Below are 22,600 nucleotides of genomic sequence, written 5' to 3' on the forward strand. Positions count from 1 at the left end.
CGTGAAGATCTAACCTGAGTCTGGGTAGCTTTCCACAAGCCACTGCTTTCAGATTACTGTGCTAATTCTTATTCTTGGAGTATGTTTTTTCTAAGGGTTGAAAGAAGGGGAGAGCTTTGAGGGATGTGGGCCTAAGGGCTTGACTGGACCGAGCTGGGAAACCTATGAACTGGTTGCCAGGGTCAGGGTAGCCTGGCAAGCCAAGGTGTGAGCTGAGAAGGCACCATCGGAGCTATGTCTCATTTCTGTAGAAATGCCACATTCCTGTAGAATGTCTTCATTTTGACACGTGCCAATTTGTGATCAAAAGCATTCCATGGAAAATGTCTAACGTGCCATACACTCCAGTTGAGCTTTTCTCTCTTTATTCTTATATTCTATTTTTCACCAAAAGAGACGATGTCCATTTGATTCTATTGCAGAACTGCTCTGCTTTAAATCTAAAGGAGCCGTTTGTATGCTCCTCCTCTGGCATTAAGATTCTTATCCCCAAAAATGTGTTTTGTATTAAAAATTCCTGCCCTGCACTAATAAATCTAAATCGTCTAGCTATTGTCTCTGGAAATATATATTTTGCTATATGCCATATATAAACATTTATTTCCTTTTTGAGAAAACGTGGGTTTTACCATCTGTAATATACATATTTGTTTCTTGGGGGGAAAAGTTAGGGTGACAGAAACATGATACAGGCACTCCTAAACACATTAAGAAAACAAGACCTTGTGACCACAGCAAAAAAAAGGTTTGTTACAGACCCTAGTAAGGTTTTTCATGTACATTAAATTTTTTTATTGCCAAACTTGCTTTGTATGAGGTATTAAATTTATGTTGGAAACCAAAGCTATTCAAGGTTCATTTGGTTTTTGTTTTTGAATATGAGTTTTTTGATATTTTAGCTGTGGTTACAGAAGAGAAAGGTTGCTCTGTGTGGAAGAGACAGTCCCAAGAATTAGAGCATTTTTGTTTTACGTGACTGTATAGGGAATAGCCAACAGCTACGTTGCCCTCGTTCACTTTACTTTAGCTGACAATTCGGGTTTTGCCAATGATATGGTAGTACTTTATTAAAACTCATAATAAACTAGCCTGACATAGTTCTTGTTTGTTCTAGCCAATTCATTTATTCTGTCAGTGCTTTAAGATCTTATTCTATAATTTCATTTCCATTTTGTCCACAAAAGGGGAGCCTACAGTGCTGTGTATTGAATTGCTTTTACAACAGCATCGGCACGTTAACACTGTCCTTTTGCCGCTACGGTTTTCTAAACTTCTGTAGGTTCAATTGCTGTGTTGACCAAGAAAAGATTTAGCTCATTGCATCATTTTGCTCTGAACTCTTTAAAATTGATGTTGGATCTCCCATTTTCCCATATCCTTTACTTGCCTGTTCAGCACTGACTTGCTAAATTAGATTTCCAAGTAATAACTCAGGACATTATAGAACTAGTTTGAATCAATTCCACTTTAAACTTGAATTATTTTTTCAGGAAAAACATTCAATCTTGATATAACATTTTCCAGGGATGAAGAATATCCTCCAGCCATCAGAAAACTGTTCCAACAGTAGCCGAAAAATAAAAATATTTGCTGTTAGAATAATGAACCAGAGCCAGTCCAGTTTCTTAGATCTTGTTTTCTCTTTGTCTGGAGTATGAAATTAAGAAAAGCTGCAGTCAATTTCCTTGCAAGCCAGGTTGGTTTTTTAACCGCTGTAACCTTCTTACTCAATATTTGTGGCTTCTTGTGCCTCTTGTAAAGTGTGCTTAGACAACTCCCAATTGTTACATATTTTTTTTTTCTTTAAGTGTGTTTTCCCTAACAGATTTACTCATAACTATTTTCAGCTTTGAGAGCATGACTTTCTAAATTGTGAAATGCTGCTGCCTTTGTGCTTGGTTTATGTACTGTGTCTTAGTGGTTTGGTGTCTCTTCTATAGGTCCACAAATGTCCCTCAAAAAAGCCCCAAACCAGGTCCGTCTAAGCTTAAGCTTAAATATGCGCTCTCTGAAAATAGTGTGGTATGAACAAGACCTCTACTCGCTACTGTGCGACCACAGCAAGTCTTGTTTCTGGTTTTGTTTCTTGGCAGATCTTGTTTCTGGGGAATTGCTAGAGCAGGTTGGAAAATTAACCAGTAGCTCTCTGTCCAAATAAATATATTAGAGAAAGAAGAGGAAAAAAAAAAATAAATCTTTTTTTGTTGGTGAGCCACTGGTGCACTTGAGTGTGTGTCATCCAGCCACGCCGGAGAACAGGCTGTCGGTCAGCACATGCTTTGGATAGAGCTTTAAAAAGACGCATTATGACTTTTAGCTGCTTTCTTCCAAGAATGTTAACATTTTCTGTCTTCTAGGGATACTCGCGAGGATAAAAAATAATTAAAAAAGCAGCAGTAAACTTCTGTGTCTCTGTTAATGTGTGTTTATGGCCTGACTGTCACAGGTTCTCAGCATTAGATTTTATGTATTCAGAACCTCTGGAAATCAGGCTGTTAATATTGACGTATGCCCGGCAGCCAGTGAGGGCAGAGTGAAAAACTGTAAAGCTGTGATTAGCATTCAGAGGTGACCTGGCTGGGCAGTGGGAGCTTGTCCCTGCAGCAGTTGAGGGAGAACAAGGATGAAAAGGGACATAGCTTGACTGCTGAAGGAGTTGGAGGTCAGGTTTTTAAAGAAGCACCAAAACCCACTACCTATGCTTAAATTACAGGGAAGAGCAAACAAAAAAAATCAAAGAATATGAATAGCTTCTCTGAATTCCCCAATATTGCCATATACGTCACTTTTCTCTCTTTTTTTTTTTTTTCTGGAAGAATCAAATGCTGTATTTAGGGAATGGATTTCAAATTTTGCAAATATTTTCCTAGTGCCATTCTAGAAAATGAGTTTTTTGGCATATTGTTATGTGGGGCTTGTTCCGCTAAAGCATTGTAATGCCGTCTGTTCCTCAAGCTGATTTGGCTTTTACAGCTCAAATATTATATCCTACTTTTAGAACATATGGTAACTCCTTTCAGGAGGCATACAGAGATATGCATCTAATTTCTAGAAGCAGGTTGTTGCCTTTGAGTGAAAGACTTCAAGTGCTTTTCATCTTGATTTTCCTGTTCTTACTATTCTATGCAGACTTTCTTCTTCACCCCCTGCCATGCTTCTGTTGCCTCCTGTAAGCCCTCCCTGTGTCCTGCAAAAGGAAAGATTTATTGGCAGCTTTGAGTTGGAGCAAAGGAAAAGAAACAACGCTCCCTTATCCAGGTAGTTGCTTTATGCAACACGGTTTTTTAGACTAGGTGTCAGTGACAAACGTGGCTCCCACGCAGACGGTGCTTTCCGGATGAAATACTACTGGAAGATTGGGTCACTCACGTAGCCCGGTCTGTGTTCATTGATGGAGAGGCTTAGTGAAGACAGGGTGTGAGCCACTCAGCCTGACTCTTTTAGAGTTGCTCATGGAAAAAGGCTGCATCCCGTGCCTCTCTCTTACAATGATTTCATTCTGCATTCACTTTAGATGTGTAGGAGGTTTTTTCTTTTCTTTCTTACTTTTTCTATTTTTTTAGAAAGCCTACGTGGCAACATCAACGATTTCTGCCACTAATGACCGCTTCTTACTCCTCGTTGCTCTTTCTTGCTGGAACATGCAGTGCAAAAAGCTCCAGCACAGCAGTGTCTTTGTGTGCAAGACAAAATGCCTTCCTCAGAGGAAAGTCTTTGCTTCCCTAAGTTCACCTCTGGGTCTGGCTTCCTGTAAAGTTTTGCAGAGTTGAAGCTTTGCTCTGGGCGCTTCATTTAAGGTCACTGCCAACAGGAAGCGTTTATGGACATGACTTTAATGTTATAGCTTGATTGTTCAGCCAGTTAACTTAAGCCTCTAGTTCAACACTGATCTGGCCGTGGAACTGTCTAAAGTACTTAGCGTGATGCTAATCCAGATTTCATTGAAAACAACTGTAGAGGATGTTGCATTACTTTGTCCTTTGCACACCTACTTCCACAGGTTTGCCTTTGAAAACCTTATGCCATGTGTGACTATTAATTAGTGTTACGGTTTATCTTGGAGATTTTTCATTTGAGTAGGAAAATATCCTGCTTTCGTGATCCCAGCAAGTCCGTTCTCTCACGTTTCTCTCTACTGTCATTCCCAGAGACCACCTGAGAGCCTGGGCTCCCTCATTCTCTTGTGGAGTCTTCAAAGTCAAAAAAGGAAAACAAGAAGCTGAGGCAAGAGCTTGCAGCATTTCTTGAAAATAGCATGAGGGAAGAAAAGACAACGCCTGTGAGTCAACAGCAGAGTAGTAGTGGTTAATCTTAGGCTTTTAGTTAGTTGGGTTTACGTTTAACTATGCTGTAGGAAAGAAGCGCTATGGCTGGCTCTACATCTACCAGCACCCATATGGATGCAGTAAAGCCGTGTTTCTGAAGCTCTGCCTCACCAGTTCAATTGTGTTTAGAGGTATCCATGGCCAACAGGTGTTAATATTGCTGACCTTTCTTTTCCCTCTTCTGTTCATCATATGTTCTTGTTGCTTGAGCTGCGTGCTTTCAGCATTTTGCTTCACACCTATTAGATTTTCTCTCCTTCTAGACTTTCTTGGGGCAACTATAGTTGCCACTTTCTCTGGAGAAATGGCATCTTTTATTCAGTATCGTGATGTAGTAGGCTCTGTATGGACACTGAAGATACCAAATGCTTTTAGAAGAGATGAGCTGAAAATAGTCTTCCTCATGCCTTTACTTGGAGGTAGGATCCCTCTGTATGGAAACCTGCTGCAGCCGGCAGCAACACTGTGGCGAAGATCAGCAGAATCAAGTTTTCCCTTGTGTGGGCGCAGCTTTAGCAACACCCAGCAGTTTGTGTCACCTGCCAGCTCCATGGACAATTGCCGTGCTCAGACACAGAAAGGATCCAGGGCTGTAGATAAACAATACTTTTTAAGAAAAAAAACTCACTATTTTGAGGAAGAAAATATTAAAATAGTTTCTTCTTGAGGTGGAAAGATCTGATTTATACCACTAGTCATGCAGTTGCTCTCAGATGACTGCACTATGCCTATCCAGGCTCTCCTTTGAGTCTCCACAAAAAGAGAGCTTGAATTGGCGAGTGTTGTAATAATGTAGTGGCTTAAAGCTTCAGGACGTATTTGCCTGCAGTAATGCTGTGAGACTTTTTCTTGTTCTTTGAGAGCGTTGTCAACGTTAGCCAGGTTTATAGAAGGACATCCTGCTGTCAAACTCCTTCTAGGACATGATAGTAATGGATAGCTTTCCTACAGGAACTGTCCTTGACAGACCACACTCCCCTTTCTGGGATGCTGTCGTGGCTGTGTGGCCTCCCTCTCTCCTGGGTCAGGGTTGTCCTGGGCTGAAATGTATAAGAGGGTGAAGGGACGTTTCTTCTCTATGAGCTTCGAGAAATTCAAGACTGAAGCTTGAGGGCACCGGAAGCTTGAAGAGGCCAAAGTGGGAGAAGGGCTGGGCTTTCTGCTAGATTTGCTGGCAGTCCTGATCTGAATTCTGCTGGGGGCAACAGAAGTGTGTTTGTCACAAGCATTCACAATTTTCGTGTCTGCTGTATAAATGATAATATTTTTGCTTTTCAACCTCCAAGCTTGTGGTCTGTGGCTTTTTATTTTTTTTTTGGCACTTCTCAGCTGAAAGACTATTTGTTTAAATTTATACTAAGAATATGAATCACTATTAATGCACAGAAAGCAAGGTGGAGCACCCTATGAATACAGGAGATTAGGTTAGGTGCTCGTAGAATAGTTCCTTGGTGGATTTATGATCTGTTAAGTGCATTTCTGTAGCAGCAAATGCTGAATTACCACCTCAGTGCTGGTTCATTCACCCATGCAGATTGAGAGTGATACCAAAAGACACTGTGCCAAGAAAGCTCTTGCCTGCTCCTGATTCTGAACACGACTCGAAAGTTTTGCATGAATACATCTCCTTCAGATTCACAGCTTACACCTAAAATAATATTTTAAGAAGTTGTGTTAGGAATAAAGTAACAAGTGTTACTTCATTCTTCAGACAGAATTACTTACTGCACTGAAGTTTTCTCTGCTGAGTCAGCAGCTCGGCTGCTGCTGAAGGCTTAACCATGCTCCATCAAAGTTGAGTTTTAGTGCTGGGTGGGTAGTTCATCCTGTAACTTTCTGCAGTTCTTTATAGCATAACCCTCCAGCTTATCATAATTTCCTTCCAAGGAAGGATTTTGCAACAGACATGGCTTTGTTGTTCTGAGCAGGTTTTAAAGCATAAAAATTGGAAATTTGGTATTTTAAGTTTTACTTCAGGAAGGGGTGGTAGAGAATGGTCATTTTGTTTTGATTGGGATATGGATTTGTTAGAAAAGGGAAACGTCTAGGCTCTGATCTGAGCATCTATCTGGAGTCCAGTTATAGCAGGTACAATTAAAGTAATACACTGCTCGGGACCAGTAGTTTTTGTCAACAGAGACTCTCCAAATTGTTACGGAACAATCGTTGGCAATGACAGGTGAGGCTATTGAAGGATTTATGTGGGACATCCAAACATCTGGACTTTATGGGATTCATTTGTACCCAGCAATAAAAGTTCATTGAAGTTTTTTGTTTGTTTGTTTTAATAGAGGGGGAAAAAAAGGGAAGAAAATAGAATTGGAATGAAATCAGGTGTCATCTGAGCCATGTTCATTGTTGAGCTGAACTCCCATGGCAATGTTTAAATATCTTTTTAGCACACTGAGACACAAAAGGTTTTTAAGTTTACTTGTGTCAGGAAAATGTAGTAGCAATTAATTTACTGACGTCTTATGTGTTTACAAGGTGCCTTCATTTCATGGGTGGCTGCAAGGTAGAACATGCTTAGATTATATTGACTTTAAGTAGCCACGTGAATACTTAAGGCTTTTAAACTGGATGTTTTTGCTTTGTGATCTTATTTGATCAACCACAATGAACGTTTTGTGTCTTTCTACATGTCCTCGAGTCTTTGACTTCACAAGAGACATGAAACAACAAATGTGGGTACTGGCCTTTATTTACTTATTTACTTAGTAGTTAAAACAAGAAAGCAAACAAAGCCGTGATGTATTTCACCTCTTCTCCCCAGCACCCCTTGACAAATGGCTGTTGGAACTGTGTTAAACCGTGACCTTAAAGCCACAGGCGTAATGAAACTGTGATCTGGCAGATGTGACAGACTCATCTTACATAAATCACTCTCTTTTGTCACCACTGGCATATGGCCAATGAATCTTCTAATTATTCAATGGCTTTTATAGCCCCATTATTTATAATCACTTTTGGACAGCAGCTGGAAGACAAGGATGGGACAGAATGAAATGATATAGCACAAACTATTATCATTTGTGCAACAACTGCTGGGATTAGGAATATTTGATGATGATGTGGTTACCAGCGCAGTCTTGTTAAATGATAAAAATCCACTCCGCCTTCATTTGTCTTCTAAGATTGGCTGCTGCCTACTGGACCTTGCCATGAAAATTATTGTACTAATTGATCCAGAAATAGAATATAAATCTCTTCAGGCATCAATAAAATGCATGTGTGAGTATCAGGACCACCTTTATGTGAGGGGGAAAATGCACTGCGAGCATTATTAAGACACAGGGGTGATGCCCTGACACTACTGTTGTGCCAAGTGCTGTGAGGAGTAGTTTTAAGAAGTGGCTTCTGCTTTCCAGGAGCCCTGTCTGCACCCCTCTTTTTAGTAACAATTTAACAGCAGATGTAGAAGTTATCTTTAGTTACTTTATTAATATTTTAACATTTCTTAAAAAAAGAAACTAGATGATTTTTGTAAGGCAGATGATGGGTTTAATACACTTTGCAATTAAGGGGAGCTATTTTGACTCTAATTCTGGATTAATTTATGTTGAGTCCTGCCTGTTGAGTAGAGCAGCAGTCTTGGAGAAAGGAGCATAGCTGAAGTCACGCAGCCTGCAAGGCCAGTCAGTTGAGATCGCAAATCCCCTCACTACTTTAGAAAATGCAAGGTGCAGGTTCTCTAAACAGACGGGGCAGGTTTTTTTGGTTTTGATTCTTTTCCCCCTTATCTGCAGTTCTGTGTTCTGTAGCAGAGAAATAAAACTGCGCCTACCATGATGGCTTAATAATGTTTGTTAAATACCTTCAGATAGAGATCTTCAGATGAAAGGCAGCACGTTATAATCGGGGTTTATACTGCAAATCCAACATGTGCAATCTTTGTGTCTTTAAAAAGACAGAATCCTTCCCTCTCAATGTAGACATCAGGGCAGCAAGAGAGAGTCTTAATCCAGATGACTCTATTGCACTTTTATCCCTTTAGCAAGGCCTTTAACCTTTCATTACTTCATGGCTCTGCTGTTTTGAAATGGTCTTTGTCTGCCCACAGAGAGTCCCTCTGCTAAAGATGCCTTTAAATGGAGATCCCAACGCGAGAAGGGGGATTCTGCTGCAATTCTGCTCATTTTTTTCCGGTTCAGATGCTATCAGTTGCTGTGAATGTAGCAGTTGGTAGCCATCCCAAAGAAGAGTAGAGCAAAAATACCTACTCCTGTAAGGCCACTTAAGGCCACTTACAGGAGTGTAAGAAAGGTCAGAGACCACGGTGTCCCAGGCCTGACCCTGACCCTTCTTCACTTGGACATTTATAAGCTCTGTCAGAGCATAGCTGTTTATCGCGATTATCTATGACCATCTCAAAACCTGAATGGGATATAACAGCTGCAGCAATTAATATAAACATAAACTATAAAGTGATAGTTTCCAAACGCATAAAACATGAGTTCAAAATATATCCTCAGAATATCCATATTGCAGATTTCTGGCATAGACTGCCTACCAGCTGGCAGGAAGGTGTTGTCAGCCCTGTGATGTTCACACTTTGCTTTTCTTGAAAAAAAAAAAAAATGGATTTTGCTTCTTCATTTATGCAGTTTGCTTTCTTTCTTGGAAGCCCATGTGTCAATAAGGCAAGAGGCTTCAGCCCCCTGGCTTTTCGCTGCTGCTCGCTGGTGGCAGTGCTCTGGAAGAGATGGATGTTTTTATTGAGCAAGGGCAGCGTTAGATGATCTCGTATGCAGCTTTCTCCCCTGCAGAAACTGGAAATTGCAGCAGTAAGCATCAGAACGTAATTCAAAGCATGCTTTCTCTAGTGACTTTAATATTGGGTAACCATTGAAAGACAAATGTGTGACAGCAGACTGAGGATTTGAAAAAGGTGTATTTAGAAACAGTCAATATTTTTCATTAACCACAAAGACATCTAGATTACACATTTATCTCCACAGATTTGATAAGCAGAGTTTACTGCTTCTCAGAAAACTGTATGTCAGTAATACTATTTTTTTTTTCCATGAAGAGCTATTTTGTTTCCCTTTGGGATTTGTTTTTCTTACTAAGATATAGATGATGTAATGGTTTTGGAGGACAATTGATGTTCTCTAAAATGCAGTGTTATAATTAAGAATAGTTGAGGAACCCAGCCATTCAGTGAGTCACCCTGTGTTCATTCAAAGGTGAAGAAGGATTCAGATAATGAGATGGAAACATCACAGATTTGGAGTAGTACAATAGGCAGTAAAGCAATGGAAAGTTGGTTCTTTGACTGTATCTTCACATAAGGAACGGCACTGGTTTTGTTCAGCAGGGGAAAAATAGGGAGGAAGCTGTTGCAACAACAAAAACCAATCTTTGAATCTACTTTACTTTTTATGCTTAAAAATATGAGTTTTGGTGAGTTTAGTAGGTAAGAATTTCTTTTTGCAGTTCTTTATGTCTGATTTTTCTGAAGCTAAATGTACCAGCGTAATTTTGATTACACAAATAACAAAGTGATTTTTCTATGTGCAAATAAATGCATTTTCAACATATCCCGTGAGCAGGAGGAAAGAAGAACTCAGCACTGACTCATAAGACCTGTATCTTCTGCATTGAAACCCCTTGTTTCTACCTCACATCTCTTCTTCATCTGCTGTTTTAACTGTAGGATCTCTAGATGCTTTGAGCAGAGTAGAAAAGAGGATCTCAAAAGAGTAAACGTAAGATCCAATCTCCTTGAGAACAGAAAAGTATTTTGAAGGACAGCAGTGTAGTTCTGGTTAACACAGCTCATCTCTAGGGAAACTGGAGCCAGGTATTTTCTTGAGCACAGCTTATGCATGGAATTAGACTTTAAAAAGGAAGGACTTCTGCATAACATCAGGTAGTTGTGGGCACCTGCACTTCAACCCATTCTGGTGGCAGGTGGTGGATGGACAGAACCCCTCATGAGGCTTTTTTTCAGTGGGAGTGTGCACAAGCAAGGGTCGTTCCTGATGGTCAGAATGAATTTTACTGCTACAGCTTGACATGGGAGGTAGCTGAAATGTCACTGGCATATCTTTCTGATTCTTGGGAATGATGGGTGCATACGTTTCAGGTTCAAAAAGAATTTATCAGAGTTTATTGTCTTGTATCTAGCACTGGAATCTCCTAAATAATGCACATGCCCTCTGAAGTCTGAAGAGATTTTTGGAAAAATTAATTGGGATGGATTGATGAAATATTTCAAATGGTACAGAATCCAACATGTACCTGGATGGAGCCTTTTGGCAATTTTCTACATGGTGTTAGCTACTGTTTTAGTCTATTTTCCTCTTCCATGCTTCAGAGGGAGTTGCATGGGGTGAGCCTGCATTTGTCTGCAGTTGTGGTCTCAGCGGCTGCTGAGCAGAGATCATTCAGGCTGCAAGAGTCTTTATATCCAAGAATTTTCTGGAATTTAACAACAGAAATGTGGCTTAGCAAGCATTTGTTTGTTGGGTTTTTTTTTTCTTTTGTCTTTTTTTTCTCCCTGTTTAAAATAAATGCGATAGGAATGAGTAACGCTGTGCACTCCTTGCGGGGACAATCATGTGAGTGTAAGTATTGCTGTACCCCTATTTTTGTCGCTGCCATCTTGGCTAGTGCATCAGTGACTCAGCTGGGAAATCCCAGCTACTGCATAAACCAAATAACCAAACTTTCCAGCAGGGGCTGTAATAAACTGAGACGCTAGATGGAATGGGCACAGAGGGAAGCTAAAAGCAGATATCAGTAAATTGCGTATTTTCTGTGGTCAAACAAGCCCTTGCTCAGCAGAGCTTTTTTCACCTCTAGACGTTATTATGACATAAATCATCAAACCATGAATCACACAGTATTTCAGGAGAAAGCCTACGTTACACGATACATACAGTTCAGCGCATTAATTTCTTCACTGGAATAAGCCCTTGCATTATATTCAAACTATTTGTTGTATTTGTTCCTTTTGCTACGAGAAATCACCTTGTGCAAAGAAAAATATGGACTGTTTAGTTGAAAGAGAAAGATGTGCTTTATTATTTCAGCAGATGCTCTTTTTCTGTGCCCAGTCTTCCTCTAGAGTAAAACAGTATAGTTTGAAATCAAACATCTGGAGTTTGGAAGGTCAGCTATGAAAATAGAAAACTGTAGCCCATGGGTTTACGAAGCCCTCCCGAGTGCCTCCTGTGTGGGGAAACATTTTTATAGTGTAGTAACCAGAGAGCATTTTTTTGGAAATGAGATGATAATCTGCTCTTAAAATGAGGGGTGTTGCTGGGTAACTCAGGGAAGTTTGATGAGCAGTTTTATCTTCCTTAATTTCAGTGGTGTTGTTTGACCCATTTCTGTAATGAGCATTTTGGCATTTAATTTTTTTTCTTCTTTTAATAGCTGGGCCTGCTGCCTAAGCCTTTCTTTCTTCAATAAGAAATTTAATCTTTAAAAAAATAAAAGCTTGACTGTAGAACCTAAATACAAATCACCTACTTATTTTTCAGAATTTGACTTAGTATTTCAGACTAGGGATTTTTGTGTTTAGCTTTGTTTTTAAATTAACATTGCTGTTAAAATGTTGCATGGCTGCCGGTAGGCTGTACCTACAAGTGGTAATTTTCTCTTTTGACTCTTGCATTCATCTGGTACCACTGCCCAACTGCACTCCCTTGCAGTATTATTATTATTAATTTGTCCTTCAGTGATTCCAAGAGACTGCAATGCTGTGTTCAATGTCAAACATATTCAGATGACCTCTGCATTTTACATATGCACAATCCAAAAAAATCATAATGCAAATTATAAAGGACCATAGAAACAGCTGGAATGGTTCAGCCCATGTAGCGCATTGTTCTGGCTCCAGCTGTGGCCATGAATGAGCTGCCTTGCAAAGGAAAGGAAAAGAGCAAGATATTTGATATTTTCCCCACTTCTTTTCCCAGATCTCCCAGCCACCAGCAATTCGTTTTCAGATCAAGGGATTTCCTACGCCCTGTTTTGCAACCTCCACTGGGTCCAGCTTCCAAGTGCTTTTCCAGTCTTCCCTTGAAGCTCCTCAGTAAGCTTCTTGCACCCACAGCGCTCTCCAGCGAGATCTGCCACAGCTTGTGCGAGCTACTGCCCCTGTTGGGTGGTTTTGAACCAAGCTCATGTTAGCTTTGGTTGGTGTCTCCTAGGACGAGAGATGGGAGAGGCAGGGAGCAGCCAATCCCTGCCCTCTGGGCACCCATGTCCACCACAGGCTGCAGCATCCCAACCCGCTCTCCTGGTGCGTGGATGGCAGCTGCTCCAGACTTTGGTCATCCTGGTTGCATTTCTCTGAACCTTTTCCAGTATTTTGTTTTTTCCACTTTTCTTTTTTTAGGACAGAAGAGTTCCCGTCCCTGTTCTCTGTATGTTCTTTTTGGGTGGGTTTTGCTGTTATTCCAGATTTGGAAGCATTTAACTTCTGGGAAACAACATCATTAAGTTCCTCCAGTTCCTATTTTCTGCTACAAGAAAGTATTTGGTGTTCAGCAACTGGCAACAATGTTCACTAACAAAGATATTTCTTTTTCTTTGTTTTGTTTGTTTTTTTTTTTTTTTTTGTGGTGGTTGTTTGTTCTGTTTTCAATCATTTATCTTTATTCTTATTTCTGAAAGTGTTTAAAACTGAATGGCGAAATAAATAGGTTCAGGGAAAAGTGTTGGTTGTTATTCTGTTGTTTTTAAGGGTTTTGGGTGCTCTTAACTTCTTCATCCAATGCTTTCCTAACCCCTGCTGTGTGCTGGGATAAATACCATTGCAAAGTATAGCATTTGTTTGATTTTTATGCCATGTTCAGCTGTATTAATACCCCTAATGGGAGCAGCCTTTGCCTTCTGTCTGTCTGCCCAGCTCACCCTCCAGTGAGTTGCAAAAGCCATACTCTACCTTTATTATTTTTTCCTCTTTTTCACATCATCTGTCTTTCTCCATTTGCTCAGACAAATAAGTGATAAAAGGGAATGATGATCTTTTTAACACCACAGGAAGAAAGATACATTATGAGACAAGAGAGACCTCTTGTTTACAGTGAGTTATTTTTGGTAATTAGCCATTTGTAGAGGAAGATGAGCCTCCGCTCATAAAGTCAGCGTGCCATAATTTAGGGGACTCTGAATGGAAGTCTAACGTTTGCCTGAATTGGAAATGTTAATTGTGTGCATTTAGAAATAAACAAACGGCTCTTTTTTTTTTTTCTTTGCAGGGAGCAGACTGAACAAAGACCTGAGACATTACCTCAACCAGAGGTTTCAGAAAGGATCGCCGGATCACGATCTACAGCAGACTATTCGAGATAACCTTTATCGCCATGCTGTGCCTTGTAAGTAACAAAACATTGACCTGGTGGTTTATATATAGTAGAATTTGATTTTTTTTATTTGAGGCAGCCTTCTTGTGGTGGTGTGTGTGGCTCCAGGGGAGTTTATAGCTTGGACAGATGTCTGTGAGTGACAGCAGAGAGGACTCCGGTAGGGCTGAAAAAGAAGCCAGTTCATCCTCCGCTCTGCTTTTTCGATACCTTTTTGGAACAGTTGTTGGTTTGATGCAGGCCTGTGGTGCTCAGTGCGAATTAAAAACCCTAACAAGCAGCCATGAAGTGAGTACTTGCCTTAGAAATAGTCTTGATTAATATCATTATGGTGGATGTTATTTTATTGATTTGAAACATATGAAGGAAAAAAACCTGCTTGTATTTTTCTTTCCTTAGCAGAACTTTGTCTGATGCTTATTTAACTTGTGAAATTGAACAGCATTTTATGGCTTGGTGCCATTTTAGCAAGCAGCTGCCACCTTTGGAAGGTCATCCTCAATCCGAGTAGGAGATAGCAGCAAGAGGTAGTGAAGCTGAGAAAAAAAATGCTCTTTTTCACTCAAAAAGCAACCAGGAGGAAAACTGTGAAGTTTAGAGAGTGTAATCTTTAGAAGTTCAGAATCTTTATGGAAAATCAGACTATCCTTTGTGGTTTGGGGAGATATACTAAAAGTGGAAAATAATCCAATTTCATTGCACTGCTGTTTGGCGTTACCCTGGTGCCAGGAGAGGCTGTTCTAAAGCCAAGGTTTTTCAGCTTGGACTTTGATGAGTTGTGGGTATAATGGTATGCCTTTCAGATCAGGCTGGGATAAAAACTACTAAACATCTTGGTTATAGCCTACTGAGATGAGCAGCAAAGTATTTTCAAGTTTTCTGTGTCAACATGAATTGGAAATTGTTTATCCTGGTAGACTTACATGAATATTGAATAATGATCTTGCCACTCAGAAATCTGTATTTGCCAACAAATATTGGATAACGGTACATAGAGTAATAGCCATTTTCAATCTAAGTGTGGCATGCAGGAGAACTGTGTAGGACCAGAGTTAAAATTGTGTGGTAACACTGACAAATGTTGATTCTTCAAATGGCAGATGCTGTATATCACCACTGAGTTTATTCTCATTTTATCAGTGGAAAGCATGGACCAAATTACGGTTAAAGTGCTGTGCGTGGACATAAAGAATAAATATGGATTATTATTTTCTATTGAACACTTCCATTTTCCATTTTGTCAATGTGAAATATGATTAGTTTTCAATCATCTAGCTTGCCAAGCTGCAGGTTTCTAAAGCATACTGTGGAAAATGCTTTCTAAGAGAGCATGGGCAACGTTGGGCTCGGGAAATGCAATGTCGTGATGCTAATGTCCTTCTGCCTATGTGTTATATTCTGATTTCTAAAGCAGCAAATAAAGCAAATGAGCATAAGTTCTGTAGAAGCATTTTGTGCGTTGCCAAGGTGACATTTTGAAATGCTTTCCATTGATTCTTTTCTCTGATTTATTGAACTTGATGGTGAGCTAAACTGCTTGGACACGCTAAAGACTTCTGATTTAAAATTAAGAGCAGTGAAAGTGATTCCTGCCTTTTAGAAATAGCTGGGGGAGGTACGGGTTGTCAATGTATTAAGAAGAACATCAGTACTTATGATCCATTTATGAAACAAATGGAAAATCTGAGAAGCAGAGTTAGTTATCACGTGTCTCCATACTTGCTGCGTTGTAAAGCAGGTAGCGTTTAATTCTTTTTCTTCGTGTACTGTGGGGATGGCATTAGTGGTAGCTTTTATGAGTAATGCTAATGTTCATATATGAATTCGAATGAGACTGCACACACAGTGGGTTGGGATGCTTTACAGGTTGCAAGATTAATCTAGCTGTACAGTCAGTTTTATTCCTTGGTACACGTGACCAGTAAATCCAGAGCCCGGGACCAATCTCTAGTGTTAATGGATTATGAAGTCTTGTATTTTGAAAATGGAATTCCCTGCTGATTATATGGTAAACATGAACCAGAACACAAGGTCACTTGGACTGAGCATGCTTGGCTTGACAGCTGCTTTTTGTTGTCCTAATATAAGGGCTAGATGAAGTGGTAATTAATAAAAGCAAAACACAGGAAAAGGGATGTTAACCAGTTCTTCCCCGGTAAGAATCCTGTGTGGTTCAGCTCTGGCTAATTTGGTACAGGTGGTGAGAAAACCCAGAGGGCTCCTGTTTCCCACACAGCTGTGGTGCTGGTTGCGTGCTCAGCTGACTCAAGAACCAAGTGGAGACATGGGTATAGCTTTTGTAGAAGACAGAGGTCAAGCAGAGGGGAGGAAAGATGCAGGATGTTTGACTTAACCTCGTTATTACCTATGACTGTGACACGCTTCTAAAACATCATTTAGATTTTTAATTTGGAAGAGTTGGTTAAGAATTTGCTTTATGTTCTGGTGAACAGTCGAGGGTAAGAGAGAGGGTTGATGCCGGCTCCCAAAGGGCATTGAGCATTGCCTAAATGGGTGACAGAGGGACAGTTTGCTGAGAGACCAGAGGACATTATCTCTAAATGCTGGAGCTGTCATAAAGAACTGGACACAAAAGTACTGAAATGCATTAATGACCCTCGCAGTCTTCCCCTGCTCCTCAGTGCCGTCCAGCACGCTTCCTCAAAGTCTTTTATCCTCAGGTCCCTGCTCCCCATTGAGCAGATTCTTTCCTGCAAAGATCTGTAGTAAACAACAGCTGTGAGAAGCTTCCAGGTGGCCTCTGAGTTTGGTTGTCATGCCGTCACAAGCATTCTGCTGTTACTATCACACCAAACCCACAAGTTTATTTACAGACCCAAGGCATTCTCCTCTGAAGTTTACAACTTCAGTGTCCTAATCCAAGAGCAAGCCAGAGTAAGGGAGAGAGGCAGGATTCCTTAATTATGCATTTGGATGGTGCATAAGGGCTAAGGAAGCCATGCATTTATATTCTACAAATCTTTGGAAGAATTAATGCAGTTCAGCCACTGAACTTTGCTTTTATTTCAGCTGTGCGTTACTTTCTTTACTTTCTTCCTGAAGCTCTCACTTCACTGTTAACTTCATATGCTGGGTCAGAGACCTTTTTTTCCACAGTATTTTTGTATTCTGCTTAAGAAAAATCAGCACCTGAACAAAGTTATTCTCCTTACGTGGTCAGGTAAACAAACTATTCTTATTCTGAATGTATAGGATCCACTGTAGAAACTAGAAAAAACCTCAAATACATCATCCAGATTAGCGAGATATTGGTCCAGACTCAAGCGATCCCCTTTGGCCTCATTTTGTTTTGAGGCACCATGTTTTTCCTGCTGTCTGATGTGTCTAATGAAGATCACCAGAAATAATGCTCTATTTGTGGTCTAGCTGATGGCTCCACTGAGCTTGCAGTAGACTGTGAATTGGCAACAGTTTGATGATTACTGATTGGCCATGACTGTACCAAAAGTGCTTTGACTGATGCAGAGACTTTGCCCACAGCTTATTTCTAGTGCAGATTTCACTTGTTCCAGCTGAATTTTGCCAGCCTAAGCTCTTAAAAACAAAAAGGTGTGTTTACCAACTGTGTCTCACTGGGGCCCCTTGTGACTTGTCCAAGTCCACCTGTGCTACCAGAAGCTGATGTGGCTTGCATTACATCTGATTAGAGGGGAGGCTGAGTGCATGGTGTGTTGACATCCTGGCGTTAGGTTTCACAGAGTATTTCTTAGGTTTGGTGTAGTTGAAAATTTACTTAGTGGAAAACGTGATCTGTTGGAAGTACATGTAAGAATATATCCATTAAATAGTAGCCTTACCTTGGGATATCTGTGCAGTAGTGTTAATTGAGAAAGATATGTGATAGCAACTTACTTTAATGTTCCAGTGCAGCAGCAGCGTGTCTAAACCACTGCTCACGGGAGGCTGAACAGACAAGATTATCTTCCTCATTTTGAAATGATGGTAGAGGGCATCTGTTTAAAATAAACAAGTACTGGCCATTTGTCCTAGTTGCTTTTTCTCAACAACCTGACAGCAGTTTTCTTTTCACAATGTATCGAGAAGAATCAGAGAGAGAGTATTATTTCCCTAAAAGCTTATCTCGGCATGCGTTGGTTTTTTTAACTCTGAGCGCATTTACTTGCATCGCCACTTGTTTGAGTCCCATGGGACATGCCAAAGCAGCTGTGGTAGGTCTGGCATCTGCAGCTTTACTTGTCGAAACAGTGTACCTGGTGCAGGCATGACTGAAATAACAAACCAGTGGTCCCCTCCCTGTTCATGTGTGTTCTGTATTTGTCTTATTTTGTACCACGCAACTCGTTTTTTTTTGCCAAGTTGCAGTTTTATGAAGCAAAACTCTGGAAAAGGCAAGGTCTTTTTGGTGGTAGATGAAATAGGGACAATGTGATGGCTAACCTAGAGTTAAGTCTTAGATGTCAGCCTAGACACTCTGTCGCAATCGTTTTTTCTTCTTCTTCCCAAAATTGGCTTTTAAAACCTCAGGAGGTCATCATTCAACAGTTGATACACTTTCCCAAAACAAGTACATGCCCTGAGATTAATTGGCTGGAGAGTTTAATGTTAGAGATTTACCACTTTGATGTCTGCTGTCTGTTCTCTCACCTTCCTGGAGTTTGATCTGTTCCTCTGTCTTCAATTACAGCACAGTAGCTCCAACTGTGTTATAGGGGAACATGGAGTGAAATGGAAAGGAATGGATAAAAATCAATAGTGTAAGTGTAGAGTGATCTGTAAGGAGGCTCAGAAAAAGGCAGCGACACCCAGACACCTGGCTGGCCTGAGCACTCGCATACCGGTGGGAAATGCGAGAGTGTCTTTATTCCAAGTGAGCTGCTGGTGCAAAAGAAAAGTTTCCTTTCTAAGGAAAACCAGTATTGAAAAAGGAAGCTTCACAGTATTTACCAGACACATTTCAGTGGATGTAGAAGAGCCCGTCGAACTTCATTATCTGGATTAAATGTTTTCATGGATAACTGAACTTCCAAAGGGTAGTTTGGTTGCTCCAGGAATTGAATGAGCTGCTGTATGCGTAACCAACATCATCCACAGCTAATGGAGGGCTGGAGAGACCCAGTGGGCTGGGGTGTGATGAAATTGCTGTCAAACACACAGACTTAGGTGATTTCCCAGGATAGCTTTTAAAGTCCTGTAGTACTGGCTTCCCCGTAAGTATCGCTGAACTTCAGAATGGATTGATGGAAGGCATATGCAAACCAGCTCACAGAAAGTTCTTTTCTTTTAAATTTTGAGTATAATAGTCTATCAGTATACTGGGAAGAATTGTTGAAATGAGGCAGAAAGACCTTTATGATACAAATGCATGTGGTTTTTACATGTGGGGATATTTGAGTCACAATTTTGAAGTTATTTTTAGTTACCAATTTTTATTAAGGATAAACAGAATCACTGACAGTGCACATTATTTTTCTTCACAGGCAATAAATCATCAGTTTATGTACACAAATGTTCTTTGAATTCTCAAAAGCTTTCCAGACCTGCAGCCGTATTTATTATCCAAGTACCTTTTGTTGCAGTTCCCTTCCTAGAGGTGTGATTCTGCTTTTGTAATGAGAAAAAGTTGCAGTGTCCATGAAATATTCATTTCATGGCCTGCACTGATAAGGTGATGAACAGAAGACTGATCTTTTTTCCTAACACACAACAAATAATTAATTGTTTTACAAGATTTATGTTAGAAAATTTTTTGCAATGGTATCCTTATCACTAGGGTGGAACAGGCAGGTACTGGCAGTACGTAAAGGTAGTTTTCCTCAGGAACGCTTGCTTGTGAGCTAATCTAACTCCGAAGAATATGAGGCATATTTTCCATGCCAGCTAATATACGCACATTTACTTTTTCCTGTGTTTTCAGCAGGGACTGAGCACAACCAGTGGGTTTAGAAAATCCTTATAGCTGTGTCCCAGGGAGTGCAGAATTGCAGCAGAGTCCCCTGCAGTTTTCAGGGATATAATTATTTCATGTATTAGTGAACCAGATGTGTTTTCACTTTTTGAGAGAGAAAAATACCCTGTTTTGAGCAACAGGGCTAATGTTTCTGTAGTTTAGTTCCTCTCTATAGACAGTCATTTCTGTTTAATCTGGGAGACTTCAGACCTTTTTTCCATCTGTGCTGTCCTTCCAGATCAATAGCACATTTTGTGCCAGTGGAACTATCGGGCAATTTTTTTTTTTTCTTTCCCCACATTTGGAAATAAAAGCACTTACGATAGCAAATATTGCTCCATCTGCTTACCCATTTGTGAGGAATAGCTTTTTTGTATTTCACTGTACACCCAGTTGAAATTGCATGAGGCACCAGAGAACAGTACAAAGCAGAAGAGCTCAGCCTTATAGGCTCTCCCATGCCACTTGCCAAAGGAGATTTGAGTAAGAAGTGTGGGAAGAGATTACACGGCTATTTTTCTTTGTATTCTTTGTTTAGTCCCTAGTGTACTTAATTTCGCATTTTTTTCATCGCGGTTGCTTTGTACTATGGTAAGGCATCTGCAAGTGAGTATTTAGGTAGTGTGAACAACGTCTGTGCATATGTTTTAAAACTTAAAGGTTTCTAAGGTTGTGAGTCTCTGGGACAGGAGAGAGTACATCAGAGCTGAGAGCCGCTACTGCTGTTACGAGGCTGAAGGGGTAGAGATGAATTACCCCATATTGTTTACTTCAAAACTGGCTCTGTCTTGCCATAGTTTTTCATATGATGTCTTAGGGTCCTGATTAGGTCTTTTGTGTTGGCTACTGTGTTCCAGCTTTTCATTTCACTGAGGCCATTTGATTTCTTTTTAACTACCACCACATATTTCTTCAAGGTTTACAATGTATTGATTACGCTACAAGCCAAGAGAATGAGTGTTCCAGGCAGAAGGAAATTTCAAATGAGTAAAAATTAAATGTGTAGCTGTTATTTGACCTATTCTTCCACTCCTGTTTCTGCGTGGGATTCGCATTTGATATTTCATGATTAACTACCTTGAGAAAGCACCCATTGCTCGGTATAGGTCTGTCTGTGCTTGGGTGTGTTGGTTGCATGGTGGTTTCACATGGTGGTTTCACAGTTACAAAAGTCCCATGCTTCTTTCATCAATGATGTCATTACTTATAAGAGGACACCTGAAAATCCTATTTATATGATATTATTCTGGTCCAGTGTGGTACCTGCAATGTACTATGGGCAAAACTAGTGGCATTGCAGAGGAAGAATTGCCTATGTGATTCCCAATCGTATCTATTGCTGCCGTGAAAGCCTCTGAGCTCAGGAGGGCGATGGCAGATGCAAACTCCTGACAGTTTGATAGAGATGCAGACTTGCTAAACTTCATCTTCAAACAATTATCCTTTTTTTCAACATTACTATGCTTCTTCACGTAGAGCATGCTGTCTTGGTCCTCTAAATCCTTTCTCTCTTTATTTCAGCAGAGAGAGATTAGCTGTGTAATCATTTATAAAGCTGTTTAGATTCTTCTAGCTGGTTTTCTTTGGGGAGAGTCATACCCAGTACCTTTACTAGGAGTAACTCTCTAAATTAATCTTCATTGATTTCTTTTCCCCCACCCCTAGTGAATAATAAAGTAGAAAAAATAGAACAAATACTTCTAGGTCTGCCCATATTGAAGGAGAAATAAATCTTCCCTATTGCTCAAAATGGTCTAGATTTATCCTTTTTTATTATTATTATTTTTTTTATACAATGTCCTCTTGAATAATTAGAGATTTGAGTTATGAAGTCAAGATTCCTGGGTCTTAGCCAGAGCAGATTTGTTTAAGGGGGACACTAGTTCCCTGAATTCCTTTTAGAGGGCTTTGTAATGTCCTAGGCTGCTCTTAATTAGTGATTTAAGACAGAATACATCTGTTTAAGTGAGGATTGTGAAAACTGTTATTTAAATGAAATATTTAAAAAAAATGGCTCTTTGAAAGGCTAATGTATCTTCATAATGAGACACGTATCACAGAGTTATCAAGTGGATAGTGATCTAGCAGTTCTTCTTGCAGGGTCTTTTGGGAGCAGAAGATGGAGTAAAACATCAAAGACCCTTGGAAGCATCATCTGCCATTGAATTATATTTCATACTTCATCATTCATTCACTACCTGCACTTTTTCTTTAAACTTCAGGTTTAAAACTCCATTTATTAAGGGGGGAAAAAAAATAAACAAATGTTGATGTTCGTAAAAGAAAGTTTGTTGGAAAAAGTAGCATTGCTTATTAGGTAAATTGATGATACTTCGTTATTGTCTCGGACCGTAATGGCAACTCAAATACTGCTACTACAGTAAGGGTTTTCCTACCAAATTTAAAGCTGCTTAATGGGCGATTGTCATATGTTAAAAATGTGTAGGTGATCTTTGCTGGATTGAGGGTATGAACTAGCGAACCTCGAGCGAGGGAGCAAGGCAGGGGGTGGGGGAAGGAAGAACTTCGAATTGAGAAACTACTACTTTTAGGAAACTTTTCCTTGAATACCCGAGGAGGTGGATGTTTATAAATACAGGATTACCATCTCCTGCTGTTCATGGGTCTTGAATTTAGTAGTCAAAAACTTGAAACTAGATATTTCGACTCTTTTCATTTACCTGAAATCATAGAATGGTTTGAGTTGGAAGAGGCCTTTAAAATCATCCAGTTCCACCCCCTTCCTGTTGCCAGGGACACCTCCCACTGGATCAGGTTGCTCAAAGCCCCGTCCAACCTGGCCTCGATCACGTCCAGGGATGGGGCTTCCATGACTTCTGTGGGCAGCCTTTGCCAGTGCCTCACCACCGTCACAGTAAAAACATTCTTCCTAATATATAATCTAAATCTCTCTTCTTTCAGCTGAAAACGGTTACGCCTCATCCTATGCCTGAACTCCCTGATAGAGAACACTTTCCCATCCTTCTTGTAGCTCGTTTAAGCACTGGAAGGCTGTTAAAAGTCTC

General features: G+C 40.2%; 1 protein-coding gene across 26 annotated transcripts in view; it reads left to right on the forward strand.

The window, feature by feature from the left end:
- Positions 1–22,600, forward strand: part of MAGI1 (membrane associated guanylate kinase, WW and PDZ domain containing 1) — a 352,470-nt gene that overhangs the window by 164,043 nt on the left and 165,827 nt on the right. For all 26 annotated transcript variants that reach the window (XM_054076267.1, XM_054076261.1, XM_054076272.1 and 23 more), the window contains exon 2: positions 13,541–13,657. In XM_054076267.1, the coding sequence (XP_053932242.1) occupies positions 13,541–13,657 (117 nt within the window). The remainder of the gene's footprint in view (positions 1–13,540; positions 13,658–22,600) is intronic.

This window comes from Cuculus canorus, chromosome 11 (assembly GCF_017976375.1).
Source record: "Cuculus canorus isolate bCucCan1 chromosome 11, bCucCan1.pri, whole genome shotgun sequence".
In the NCBI taxonomy this organism is placed as follows: domain Eukaryota; kingdom Metazoa; phylum Chordata; class Aves; order Cuculiformes; family Cuculidae; genus Cuculus; species Cuculus canorus.